The sequence below is a fragment of the Dendrobium catenatum genome, unplaced genomic scaffold (assembly GCF_001605985.2).
Source record: "Dendrobium catenatum unplaced genomic scaffold, ASM160598v2 fragScaff_scaffold_1400, whole genome shotgun sequence".
Classification (NCBI taxonomy): domain Eukaryota; kingdom Viridiplantae; phylum Streptophyta; class Magnoliopsida; order Asparagales; family Orchidaceae; genus Dendrobium; species Dendrobium catenatum.
Window position 1 is genome coordinate 1,293,316 of NW_021319862.1, and position 13,858 is coordinate 1,307,173.

Here is a 13,858-nt window from a genome sequence, read left to right on the forward strand (position 1 = left end):
TCTCACCTTCATTCTAAGTTTTCAATACCCCTTTAACTCTAAATTTAGGGTATTATTCTCCAATCTTATGCCAAAAAGAAACCCATAGAGATAACATATCAGGACATTCATGAACTCTTACACCTCTCTACTACTGGCAATAAAATTCACATTATAGCCTCAAATCCTGACTACAATTATATTGTTATGATTTCTTATTATGTAATTAGCCTTAAGGGCTATTAAATTAGCCTTAAGAAGGGTGAAATAAAACTCATAACCCTACTGTAAATAAAGGTAATAATCATTCAATAAATATAAAATCATCCTAAAATGAACTTTAAAATACTATTGCTTAAACTCAAATTCAAATCCTTTAGACCTATAATAAAGAAAAAAAACACTAAAAAACTCTAGCAACAACCCAGCTTAGGGCATATCCAAGCCACATAGCATGACACACACACTTTAGATAATTTATTAGGACATCCAATCCTAGTTTTAGGCAAGTCCATTGTTCTTTCATTTCTTTTATTTGTGTGATGAGGTTTTCCATGAATTTTACTGTATGCTGGTAGTTATGACTTGATTGTTATGATTTTTTATTATATAATATTTTCTTTTATGATGTTATCTATGATATGATGTGATGGGCACTAGATATTTCTAGGTTAGGATGATCTACATGCTAATGATATTTTTTATTTGTGGCCATGCTTATGCTTGGATATGATAAAAAGAGACTAAAAAAATGTTTCAATAATTAATTTTCTATAGGTGCTAAATAAGATAAACCCTCTTAAATGAAAGAGCATGATCAAAGGATTATGTTGGCTCAAATATGAGCAATGATATTATAAATGCTTATGAAACTGATGAATTTATATATGAACTTCTTAGGATAACCATGCAAATTTTATTAGAGTTATTTTTTTCATATGTAATTTAAAATTCATGAGTTGAGAAAGTAAACTAAAATGGGATATTAGAGTATGCAATTTGATGTCTAAATAGGAAGGAGACATCCCTTAGGGAGATCTTCTTTCATTTAAAATTCAAATTAGGATAAGCTTAAAATCCAAAGAGGAAAGAAACACCCCATTGGGGAAGAGTTATTTTCATTTGGGTATATGAATTTGGCAAACCAATGAGCTCAAAGAAAGGAAGACGATTAAGACATGAAGGCTGCAAATAATAAAATATCCCTTTTTGGAAACTTGCATCAATATCAAGATTGGAATCCAGGTTTATTGTTAGTGATGCTCGACCACTTTTAATTTCTACATACCATATAATAATTAAGTGGGATTTGACACATGACCATTTACATTCTTTTCATATGATTTGATGATGTGATGTGAATGGATTTTTTACATTCATTTAGTATTGTGCAATTTACATCAAATTGGATAATCAATTAAACAAAAAAAATCATTAGTTAGGGCACTTTTGTTAATTGAGATTGATTAAGCTAATTGTACTAAATGATCCTTATCGTACAAGAAGATTAGTTATAATCATGAAAGCAGTCGTCAATCATAATTTTGGCAATATTTAAAATTTTAAATTTTTTTCTAATCGTACCATATGAAATATATCGTATTGTACATTACATGACAGTCATGCCTAAATTGAATGTGTGATTAGGATAATAATTATGGTTAATTTATTTGATTAAATTAGACATGATGATTGGTGATGATTGTATTGTATGGCCCAAGCGATGCATGAGATGATAATTTATTGTTGCCTATCGTACAAGATGAAATACTATACTTTTGCAACTAATCATATAGGATGACCCCCAAATTTTATACTGTACGAACCGAGAGCTACGTGGGATGATAATTTATCATTGCCTATTGTACTTGAAGATTAATAAAAACTCTTGAATTAATCATACTGGACAATACATTTCATACTGTCTAAAAGGGTTATTTTGTACTAATCATAAAGGATAGTCGCAGGATCTTACTAGACAATCTTAAACAACAGATTGATATTTAGGGCTTCTTGAGAGGCTCTCAATTTAAACTCTCATATTATCATGTTTCAAGAAGATTTTGGCTACTAAGTGTTTTTAGAGGGAGCATAGCGAAGGAGTTTAGGAGAGCTTTGGGAGAGAAGAGAGGGAGAGCTTTTAGTGAGGGAGAGTTATGAGGGATTCACAAGGTTACTCCAAGCAAAGTTCTTGCACATCTTATTTAAGTTTTTGCCTTGATTCTTTGGTGGCTTCAAGGAGATATTCTACAACACTAAGCCGTGGTTTTCTTGTATCACTTGGAGGATGAAAATGGATTCAAGATACTCTACCTTATCCTATAAAAATAAAAAGCTTCGAGGTATGTTGTCGTTACCTGGGGGGTGTAAAAAGCTTTTGGTTCTTCGTTGCACCATATTAGTGAAAGTGATTTTGTACAGACTTCTCTATCTTGTTGTGGGGGAAAAAGGAGGGATAGTAATTTTAATGTAATACCCGGAATGGAGGTTTTTGAGGAGTGGACATAGGTCAGGTTTTTTGAAGCCACTATAAATTCTGGTGTGTTTATTTTTATTATTTTTCGTAATTTATTTTTCCTATGATTAACTATGTGGTTAAAAACTTTGATCTTTTTACTATTGTGAAATTAATTCATTCTGCATCAAGTGATAAAATTGTATGTTTTTAGATATTGAAAAAGTTATAAAAAGATTTTCTTCTTATTAAAAAAAATGTTAAATAACAAATTCACCCCTCATTTGGTTAGCCTTGGGATGGTTCTTTAAGGTTTCATAACCTTCACAAACTTTCTAACCTAACCTTAACAATCTCCCTTGATAAAGCATCAGGATCTTTTGTTCGGCCTCCTGTGATGAGTTGTGAGGTCATAAGATTCCTCAAGATGTTCTATCGTTAAACACACTTGGGCAACCCTCCTAATACTTTTTGAATCAACTTATTCAGTCTCTCTTCAATTTCCATTAGGTCTTGATGAGTGATTTAGTTAGGGTTTTACATGTTCACTTATAATTCATGGTTACTAGGCTTATCAAGTTGGGAAAGTCTTCTAATTATTAGAAATAATTAATGCTTATATCAACTTAGAGATATTAAATCCTCATATGTTAGTGGATGACACCCGCCGTTACAAGCATATGAACTCTATAAGGATGACCTATAACTTATTTGAGAATGGAGAGAAAGCAGTTTACTAGTGAAAAACTATAATAAGTGCATAAGATGCTCATAATCTTAATCAGTTAAAAGATTAAAATGCTCATATTTATTTTTTTCTTATAGAGATCCAAGAGCTAAAAGAATGTAACCATCTACAAAATAAAATAAAAAAATTACATTGATTTAAATGACTCTTAGTACAAACTACCCTAGGCTTATGTTGCCTCCTGAAAAGCTGAAGGGAATAGTGTTGTATCGCTTTGATGATATGTTTATGGCAGAGTTTGGTAGTGTTGTGTAGGTTCAGGCGAGTATGCTTGGCTTAGTCCATAAACAAATGCAGAGCTAAGGGGGCATGTAACTAATAGGCTTGCTAGAGTTTTCAGCGACCTATATTGGGGCATTATATCTCCTAAAGAGGGATGGGAGTGAATTGTTGTTGTGGGAAGGAAGAGTTCTAAGTTGGATGGTCGCAGTAGGATGAACTGAGGACATCATGAGTATGCCCTTTCTCGTAGTCGAGCTTGACGAGCCTGAATGAGAATTCTTACTCTGGATGATACTGAGTGACCCTAGTGGTTGATTTATTGTGTGGCGAGTAACAAGATAATTGATTTGTGAGGAATCATGATCATATCATATCAGGGACGACCTCATTGTGTAGGCCCTGGCAAATAACATCTACTGGTCATTAGGCAAGTTCTCCTGTGAATCCTAGACGACTAACTCCTCCAAATCATCAGGAAAGTTCAACTATGTGTCACACTAGATGTAAGTTCCTTTATCAAGTATACAAGGTGTGTGAATGTGATGGTTGACATAGATTAGCATAATAACATGTTTTTAATGACATACAATATAAATAAAGAAATTATTCTTTAATTTAATAACTGTTATTAGCACCTTATCAAAATAATTATTATGAAAAAGGCTTCACTCATTAAATGAATTAGCATAAAGATGTATATTTATCTTTAAACAATTTGATCTAACAAATATTAATAAAATAACACTTTAAAATTTCATTTGGCACACGCATTCAAAATAATCTAGAACTTTTTTATTTTTATTTTTTTTGAGTGTAAAGTGTTACTCTTTAAAATAAAATATTTGTTATATTTTAAATTCCATGGAACCCCCGAATCCTGGAATGGAATCGAGTGGGGGCTCTCCTGTCGCCTGTCCGCTTCCCACCCGCTCTGTCCTCTTTAGTCTTAGCTCCAGCCTTTGTCTCGTCTCCGGCTTAAGCGAATCATCCATTTTCTATTTCCTACTACCGAAACGAGAGAATCGGCATTTGGTTTTCGTTTTTTTTTTTTTTTAACTTATTATTTTAAAATCATAGCCTCATGCCCTTGCCCGCAATATTTAATCTCATTTTCTCGAATGACTGTGCTGTCCCCCAGAATGTTGAGATATTACTACAGCCTGCAAAGAGCCGATCACATCGGCCAAGCTTTCGCTTTTAAACATATTTTGCCCCTCAGTTTATATATACAGACATTCCCTTGACTCATCGGCCCCGTTACCAAATCTTCTAACTCTACCGCTGGACCATTTGAAGTTCTCTCTCTCTATCTTACCTCGGGCCTCAACCATCTCTTCCCGGAGCAGGCTACAACCGACGGCAATAGACTCGGCGCTGGACTAAATACTCAATACTCATGGCAGCTGGTCTTTTCAATGCTCCGATCAGCTGCACGACTCAACAGTGATTGTTGCCGGTCCTGTAGCAACTTGAAGCCTGTAGGCCTTCTTCAGAATCTCTCTTTATTTTCCCTAATTCCCTATTCGTGTATTTCGATCATCTGCATTTTATGTTGAGTCATTATTTATTAATCGAAACTTTCAATTGTTTTTTTTTTCTCCTTCTCCGCTTACTCTTATGGACAAATGTTACGGAAATTTCAATCCAAAATTTTATCAAGAAAATCTTTCTTGATTTCAACACAAAATACCAACATATAGGATGTGGTCCGATAAGAAAACAAATCTGTAAAACGTTCGAAAGAACATTAAATCCTTGTTCAAGTAATTTGATTAAAACATGTATGTTCTTATTTAATAAAATAAAATTTATTTCTCATTTACCCTTTAATAGAATTATTCTTTTATACTTTAGGGTGAAGGAAGGGAATCAGAAATTTGACAGAATTATATTGGAGCATATATGATTTTTATGATAAGAACGAGTTGATGCATATATGAGTTCTTTATGCCTGAAATTTGTTGGTTTTCTGCTGACCTATAAATCTGAATATGTTTTCGAATTTACTTCTCCCCTGTGCATGTTTGTTTCTTATTCTGATAAATGGCAGCTCTGTGAATCAGCTTAGGGGGGGTATAATTGGAAAGGCGAACGCGAGCGGTGAGTTTAACGGAGCGCGAAAATGCTGGCGTGCATCGCATGTGCAAAGCCGGAGCTGGAGGACGGCGGGGAGGATACCGCGCGTGCGGGGACACCAAGCAACAAAGACGCCGTCAAAAGCCTGAGTTCTCAGGTTCGACCCACCCCTCTTGCCTTTCACGCTTCTCTGCAAATCTTCTGCATCTTTGTTTTTCTTTCTCTTTGATAGATAGATAGATTCTAGATAGATAGGTAGCAATCCTTAATCTGCAATGCTCGAATAAGGTAAAGTAAAGTGAGGTGGGGGGACATGTCTGGAAGGACCATCATTGGACCCGGTCGAGTTTTGAAAAAAAAGTGAACCAAACGCAAAGGCTCGAAAACGACCAACCCCTGGACTGGGCCCATATCACTGGCTAGTTTTACCCACAGATAAGCTAACTTTTTTTTTTTTTTTCTTTGGGTCACCAGATCGTTGTTATTATTATTAGCAGCAGCATTTGTTTTTCATTTCTGCTCTTTTCTTTTTGATTCGGCTTTAATTTTGGCTTCTTTTGATATGGTTATTTTATTTTTTTTTAAAACAATTTTTTTAGTAAACTTTTTTTTTTACGAATATAAATTTTTATATGAAAAATTACTTTAGAAAGTATTAAGAAATCCTAGCATCTATAATTTATGTAGCATCTATAATTTATGGCTCGAAATAGATGTATGTATGCATTAATGTTTTTACATTTTACTACGAAAAAATATTTTTTATAAAAAATATTATAAAAATATTTATTTCATCTTATTGGTTACATTTTAAACAACTTGTTTTTGCATATGTCGTGAAATTAACTCCTACACAGCTATATTTATGTTGAATTTTTTTTAAAAAATAAGTAAATATTTGGCTAAATTATTCATTAATGAGCATAACAATAACAAAAACAAATAGATAGTTAACTATAAAATAAGCTTTAGTCTATTGGATTCTTTGGCGTCTATAATTTATGGGTCGAAATAGATGTCTATATGCATTAATGTTTCTACATTTAACTATTAAAAAATATTTTTTTTTTATAAAAAAAGAGTATAAAAATATTTATTGCATCTTAATTGTTACATGTTAAACAAATTTTTATTTTTGCATTTGCTCTCAAATTAACTCCTGCACAGTTATGTTTATGTTGAATTTAAAAAAATTAAGGCTTCATTTGAAATGATTTTCTTAGTGCTTTCTAAAGTAGTTTTTAATTTTCTAGCTAAAAAATGCTTTAAAAATCATTATGAAGCGGTCCCAAATGAAAGCTTGAGGTAATATTTGGCTAAAGTATTCTTTTTTGAGCCTAACATTAACAAAAATAAATAACTAATTAACTCTAAAATCTATTGATAAGTCTTCATAACCAGTTAAAAATACATTAAAATTTGATGTTTGATTTTCATAGCATAACACCCTTTAACACTACATTACTTAAAAAATATTTGGTAGTCATATTTTTTTTATTGCATGTATCCAAACCGTTAGTAAGTTGATCATAAATCTATAACCATTATGTGAAGAATAATTGAATATTTGTTGCACTTCTAAACTATCGCTTTGCATGCTTAGGGGATGAACCAGCCTCTTTTTTGGGATGAACAAAATAAGATTGTGAAATGTATAATTTTATGTATGAAATGCAAAGGGGTTTTTCATTTTTGAGAATTTGAGGATTTGCAATTATTGAAGATGGGAAAAATAGTTAAAATGATTATTTTTCTAATAAAAAAATAAATAAAATTTCAAGTATGCAATTGCCCATCCTAAGCTCTTCATAGTTCTATCTCTACTCCACACATCTCAATTATACTTTCAACGATCACATGTAATTTGCAAAAATATTATTTTATGTTATAAAAGGCTTAGATAAAGATTTCTCTTGTTCTGTGAGAGATTTCTTGATGTAATTAGTTAAAAAAATGTCCTTTTTATTGAGTCGTGACAGTTTTGTCCGAGTAAATTATCAAGTATTTATGTAAGGTTTCTTTCTTTAAAAAATTCTTCTTCCAATCTAATCATAGTTATATTTGTTAATTTTTACTGCAAATTAGTTTAACTTTTCATTTCCTTCATTCCCCTTCATGTAAATTCCATAATCCAAACTCAGCCTTAGTAAAAGTGTTAAAAAGTTTTGTTTTAAGAATAAAATAAAAATAAAAGTTTAGGGTTCTTCCTAAAGAAAAATAACTAAGCATATCAGCCAATTGAATGCGAGTAGTTCTTAATCATGTTAAGCACGCCATATAAACTAAACATAATTCCATTTTTGTGTTTTGAGTGCGTTAGATGTTGATAGATTAATCACTAGTTTGCACGTGAAAAAGGATACACCTGTACTTAAAAATGGGGGTAATTACGGTGTTTGCCACTGGTCCAACCGAAACAAAGTTGGTCAAGTGAAGGGAGGACGATGGTGTTGCCTTTCTGTCATTCCCTGAGAGGCGCAGGTATCTATGAGCTCAGGCAGAGCAGACTCAGCATTGCAGTCACTGTTGGTGTGTGGGTGCTTTCCCTTCTTTTGCTTTGCTTGCTCGTCTGAAAGGAGTTGGGGGGGATCGGAGATGTGATTGCTGATTGTCCCCATATATCTTTCATGCCTTTTATTAAAAAATATTAATTCTTCTCCTTTGCACAACTTTATTATTACCACTCTATTTTGCGTTAAAGAAAAGAACCAGCTCGTAAGGTTCTGTCCAGAGTCTTTTTTAAAAGGAGCGCGCTGTAAAAGAGATCCCTTGGATGAAACAAGGTTTTGCTCCACGCAAAGAACAAAGCCACTACACCTTCATCTTGTTTCCTAAGCCACACCACCTTTAACTCTCTCTATGTGGGACTGAAAGTTAGCTGAAATTATTTCCAAAAAAAATTATCTTAATTGGCATGGTGATTGTTAAACGACTTAATTGGAGCTTATTCTTTTATTAATTAAGATGTTATCAATAATCAGAGCTATAAATCATTAAAAAACTTAGTGCATTTAGTTATCGTCAGCATAATTTGTAGTTAGCTTAAATAAGAGTTTTAAACTTCAAAATATATAAGCATTATTATTATTATTATTATTTGCTCTATGATTAGTTAAATCAGCATTTATTCGTATTCTACTGGTTTAAAGTAAACCAGCTCTTTTCTAGGACTGACATATTATGATATTACCGTTGGATTTTTAATAGCTTATTAATAATCGTTACTGCATTGCAAAGGACAAAAAGGGAAATTAGCGACCATATCTCTTACTCTGTTACCAGCCGCTCTGTGTACTCTATCTGCACACTGTAATGACCTTGGAAACAGTCCGTTGAAGCAGAGAGCTGTGTTCTGCCTTAGAGTAGTTAAACCATTTATTGCTCTCGTTCACTCCATTTCGCCGCTACTCTCCCTTTACGGTCCTACTTGTCTTAGCTGTAGCATTCAATTTTACGGATTATTTTTCTCTACCATTAATTTGTGTGCTCCTTAGATCTGGCTGTGGATGCTTCAAAACAAGAAAACCCGACAATTTCTTTTGTTGTAAAGTATTTAATTCATTCGTCTATTTAACATGAACCTTATATAAAATTTTGACGTTTTTTATTTAAAAGTGATATTTATTTCCTTAGAACAGTAAATTCGTGTAAGAAGTGATGACGAAAAGTAACAGGAGTGAGCTGTGATCATCGCAATATGTGCCAACATGTAGCCAGAGTCGCGTCGTGTTGGCCGCTTGTTTGCCCAGTTTTGGCAAAGCAGTCGTCTCCTTTTGGCCTACGCGCCGGTTTAGCCTCCACCAGAATATTTCCATCATCTTTCTTTTATTTTTCTTATTATGATTATTAATTATAGAGAAAAATATATGAATATATTAGACAAATTTCTTATTTGCCCATTCATTATTTTTTTTCCTACACTTTTGAGTTAATTATTATAAATTTATGCACATTATATATATATATAAAGTTTTAAATTCAAAATCTTTAGATTGATTGTTAACATTCTTAACCAATGAGCTGCAATTTTTTTATTAATAATGTGTATATCATGATTTGTTGAAAGTGATAGGAAATCAAATCAATTTTTTTAATTTGAATTTGATATATTCTCTAGAATGTTTTTACAGTTCGATATTAATTTGTTTTCTACCCATCTTCAATAATAAAAATATGCTATTAGGATTTAAATTTTAATTATAATTTGGTAGGGCTAATGGTGAGTCATTATCGATCTATTAAATTGAATGAGGCCAACATATTTTGCATGTTGTGATGTATCATGATTTCCAATAGGAAAAATGTTGAATCGTAAAGTTTAGTCAAAATAGTTCATAAATTTTGAGTACAATACATAAGAAATTAATTAATTTTTTTATTAAATTATATGTCAAAATAATTTGATTATAAACTTATGCTCAACTCTCCATATTCTATGAATTTGAAGTTGGATTCAAAATCAAGGCTTTAACTTAGAACGTTTAAACCATCTAACTCTGAACAACCCGCAGCTAAAAGACATGGTGCTAAAGTTCTCCGGCGTTTACCGTCAATGCAAGGGAGGCAGCGCCACGTCCTTCCGCTCAAAATCACATCACCACCATCGCTACCCTGTCATGGATGATTACGACGCTGACGGCCACTACACCTACCTCGGTCCCACGAGCTCGACCTCGACGCCGGCGTGGGACTTTACGAGCGTGAGGAATTCGGAGCCGGGAACGTCAACTGATGGCAGAGCAAGAGCAAAGTGGGTACTCCCCGGCGGCTCCGGCATATCAGCAGCAGCCGGAGAGAAGGATGTTCCTTTGCAGGATGATGGGGATGGTGAGCCCAAGGAGTGGATTGCGCAAGTCGAACCAGGAGTCCACATTACCTTTCTTTCACTCCCTGGCGGCGCTGGCAATGATCTCAAGCGAATTAGATTCAGGTTTATTGATCATGATTTCTTTATTTCTTTTGTTTTCTCAACTCGTGATTGCTGGCTTATAATTATTTAGTATTAATTGTTTTTAGGCAAAAACTACATTGATTTAAAGTACTCTTGATTTTTAAGAATTTTAATTAGAGATTATAATACATATTAGTTTACTTGAGGGCATCTGTCCTCGTGAGGTTGTCCTTTGAACTGATATATATATAAATCAATGTATTGCATTAATTTCTTATGTTGTCCTTTATGCAAAAACTACATTGATTTAAACTGATATATATATATATATATATAAAAAAAAAAAAAAAGCCGGGAGATGTTCAACAAGTGGCAGGCGCAGCGGTGGTGGGGCGAGAACTACGACAGGATAATGGAACTGTACAACGTGCAGAAATTCAGTAGACAAGCTCTCCCTACACCCCCCCGCTCCGACGACGGCGGTGAGGTATTTATCATTTCTTATAAACAAAACATTTTTATGAACTGTAAACATTCATTTCGTATTAACATTTTTTTTATTTTTCTTCATTAACAATTAATATAGCTTTTTAGAAAAAAATTATCATTATATCCTAAATAACTAACATATCTTTAATTTATATTGAAATTAAAATAATTCATAGTATCTATATATAATCATTAATTTTAATATAAATTTAAGAACGTCCAAATCTATTATGTAATTTAATAAAAGAAGAGTGAATTGAATGTCTGAATGTTTTGGCCTCCAATAAATGACTGATTACTGTAAAGGAATTCTTAGATTGGAGAGGTTAATTTTTAGTTTTATAATATTGGAGCTTCTTTTCAGCAAAGGGAGTCGTTCTATTCCCGGACTGGTTCTACGAGGGAGAGTCCAGTGACCCCTCCACTGGGCCGGGACCGGCTACTTCGCACCGGTTTCCGGCCGCCGTCAACTTCAAGCAGAGGAGGTGGAGCTTACTTGCCGTCGGTGCCGGACCCGTCGGAGTACATAATGCCTCATCATCTAAGGCCAAGTGGCAGTAGCAGCGGGGCGGTGGCGGGGCAGGTGAGAGCGGAGACATCGTCGGTGGATGCGTCGAGGACGACTACTTCGTCGAGAGATGAGGCGGCCTCTATCTCTATAAGCAATGCTAGTGATCAGGAGGCGACGGAGTGGGTGGAGCAGGATGAGCCGGGCGTTTATATAACTATTCGGGAGCTGCCTGATGGTGCCCGAGAGCTTCGTCGCGTCAGATTCAGGTTCCCAAAATTCCTGTTTTTCCACTGCCCTCTCCACTGTTTTTTGTTCTTGGGATAATATTCAAAGGAAAAAACAAAATTACATTAAAAATATTCTGTCGTAACTTAATTATCTTATGATAAGCTTAAAAGTTTTTTAATTTATTAAAAATATTATAATTCATAGTAAATTTAAAAGTTCTTAAATCCATCAAAATGCAAATTCGATCGTATCTTTCCCCAAACTTTTCTTTATTCAAGATGGAAAGAGACTGAAATTTGTGCCCAAAATTGCTGAAATTGTGATTGTTTGACGTTTGCTGTAATGATGATTTATCAAAGAATGCAACTTTTTTTGAATAATTTCAACAAATTAGCACAAATTTCGTCAACGGAATAAATTTATGAATTTACAATGAGCTAATGACGACAAATTTGTCTTTTTCTATTGTTATTTTATATGAACACAGGTAGAAGAGTAGATATGTTTGTCTCCTCATTGGTTCAAATTTTTTATCGTAATAATTTAATATTGCATCACATGTTCATGCTCACCCATTGTTCTTCTGCTTATCCATTCTCAATCCTTTTTTGACTGAAAAAATTTAATTATTTCTTTGATGTAACATTCCTTTCTTTTTAAACCACAAGTCACTTTGATTGAATTGGAATCTTATTGTTTCTATTTAATATGGTAATATTAAAGGTAGAAAGAAGTATCTTATCCCATCTGGCCCTATGCGAACCAGTGGCCGGTGCTACTGACACAAATCTGCACTTACTGAATAGTAGTTACTGTTGGCTGTATACACTATTAACAATATCAAATTTATATTATACTGATTCCATTTGCTTCTTCGCAGCCGAGAAAGGTTTGGAGAAGTACACGCCAAGTTGTGGTGGGAGGAGAACAGAGAACGGATACAGGCGCAATATCTATAGGCCTGTTTCGATAATTTTCACTAATTTGACAACAGTATTGGAGGTGTCACAGTGGGAAAGAAATGGGGGAGAACAGGAGTGGAGGGAAGGATGAGAGGAAAGATAAATGTTATTGTGATATTTTATTTATTTAGCTGTTAGGTAATCTATCTTTGTAACAGGTCGGGTTTGAGGCCTTGGATGAGGCTCTTTTCTAGTATTGTACTATTTTGTGCTTGGGCTCTGAATTGAAGGTTGAATTACTGCAAAACTTCTGCATTGCGAGTGGAATTAGCTATTTCCAAATTAGGCGTAGGCAGAAAAAGCAGTGCATAACGACCATAAATTCAAAAGTTTGAAGTTAACGGTAGAAACAAATCGATCTAGTTTCGTTTACTCTCTGCTTGATTTTGTTTTGTGGTTTTGTGTAAAATGGTTGATATTGTAGGGTCATGATTTATTCTTAGGTGATATCAAAATCTTACTAAGAAGAATGAGTAGAGGGCAAGAGAAAAAAGTTCATAAAGAAAAAGAATTTAGAAAGAGACAAGCTTTAAGCTCACTAAATTATTATAAAGTATACGAATGATGACTAATTGAATATGTCAAGCAAATTTTCTTTAACCCTTATTTTCAGTAGAAGCACAAATGTTGCAACAAATTTGAAGTTTAAACAATACAAATAAAATTACAGAGCAATGCTTAACCAATATTTATTGTAAATTTAAATAAGTTTAGGTAGTTTGTAGATATCTTACTATATTGAGAATTCATAACCAAGTACAAAGCTTGATTTGAAGAAATAACTAGAAAGCTTACCTACAGCAGATGAACTAAAGAGAAGTGCAGAGAAATGCATTTGTGAATATCTGATTTCATTAATGCTCAATGTGTGCAGTGACAGCTATATATAAGAGGTAAAGGTAAGTTGTTAAATATAGAAATGCCACTGGTAGCTACAGTGATGATTTGATCAAGGTAAAGTAGAGAATGTTGTTGCTGAAATGGGCAGACTGCTGCGGCAGTATAGCAAAGCAATTGGAAAGGTGAATGATGGAAGAAGTTGGAGACAAACAACTCTCCTTGGCCTATTGGTTGAGAGCTTAGGTTTCCAACTAAGAGGTCTAGGGTTCGAATCTATGCCTACCGCCCCTCAAGTTGTGCTGGAGAACAGACTGTCAAACTGAGAGCAATAAATATAGAGTTTTGTAGCGACTTGGTGAATATGTCTGCAAATTTATCAGTTGTATAAATGTGTTGAAAGCAGATGAGCTTCAAGTTGATGACTTCATGGATGATCTCTTCCAACATATTTACTGCG

At 33.8% G+C, this 13,858-nt stretch overlaps 1 protein-coding gene across 1 annotated transcript; it reads left to right on the forward strand.

Moving 5' to 3' along the window:
• Positions 1-4,690: 4,690 nt before the first annotated feature.
• Positions 4,691-12,785, forward strand: LOC110103625 (protein BREVIS RADIX). Its single transcript, XM_020832416.2, has 6 exons — positions 4,691-4,882; positions 5,468-5,637; positions 9,992-10,410; positions 10,723-10,858; positions 11,225-11,637; positions 12,480-12,785. Exons 2-6 carry the CDS (start codon positions 5,527-5,529, stop codon positions 12,556-12,558), a joined length of 1,158 nt encoding a protein of 385 aa, XP_020688075.1. The 5' UTR covers positions 4,691-4,882; positions 5,468-5,526; the 3' UTR covers positions 12,559-12,785.
• Positions 12,786-13,858: the final 1,073 nt, after the last annotated feature.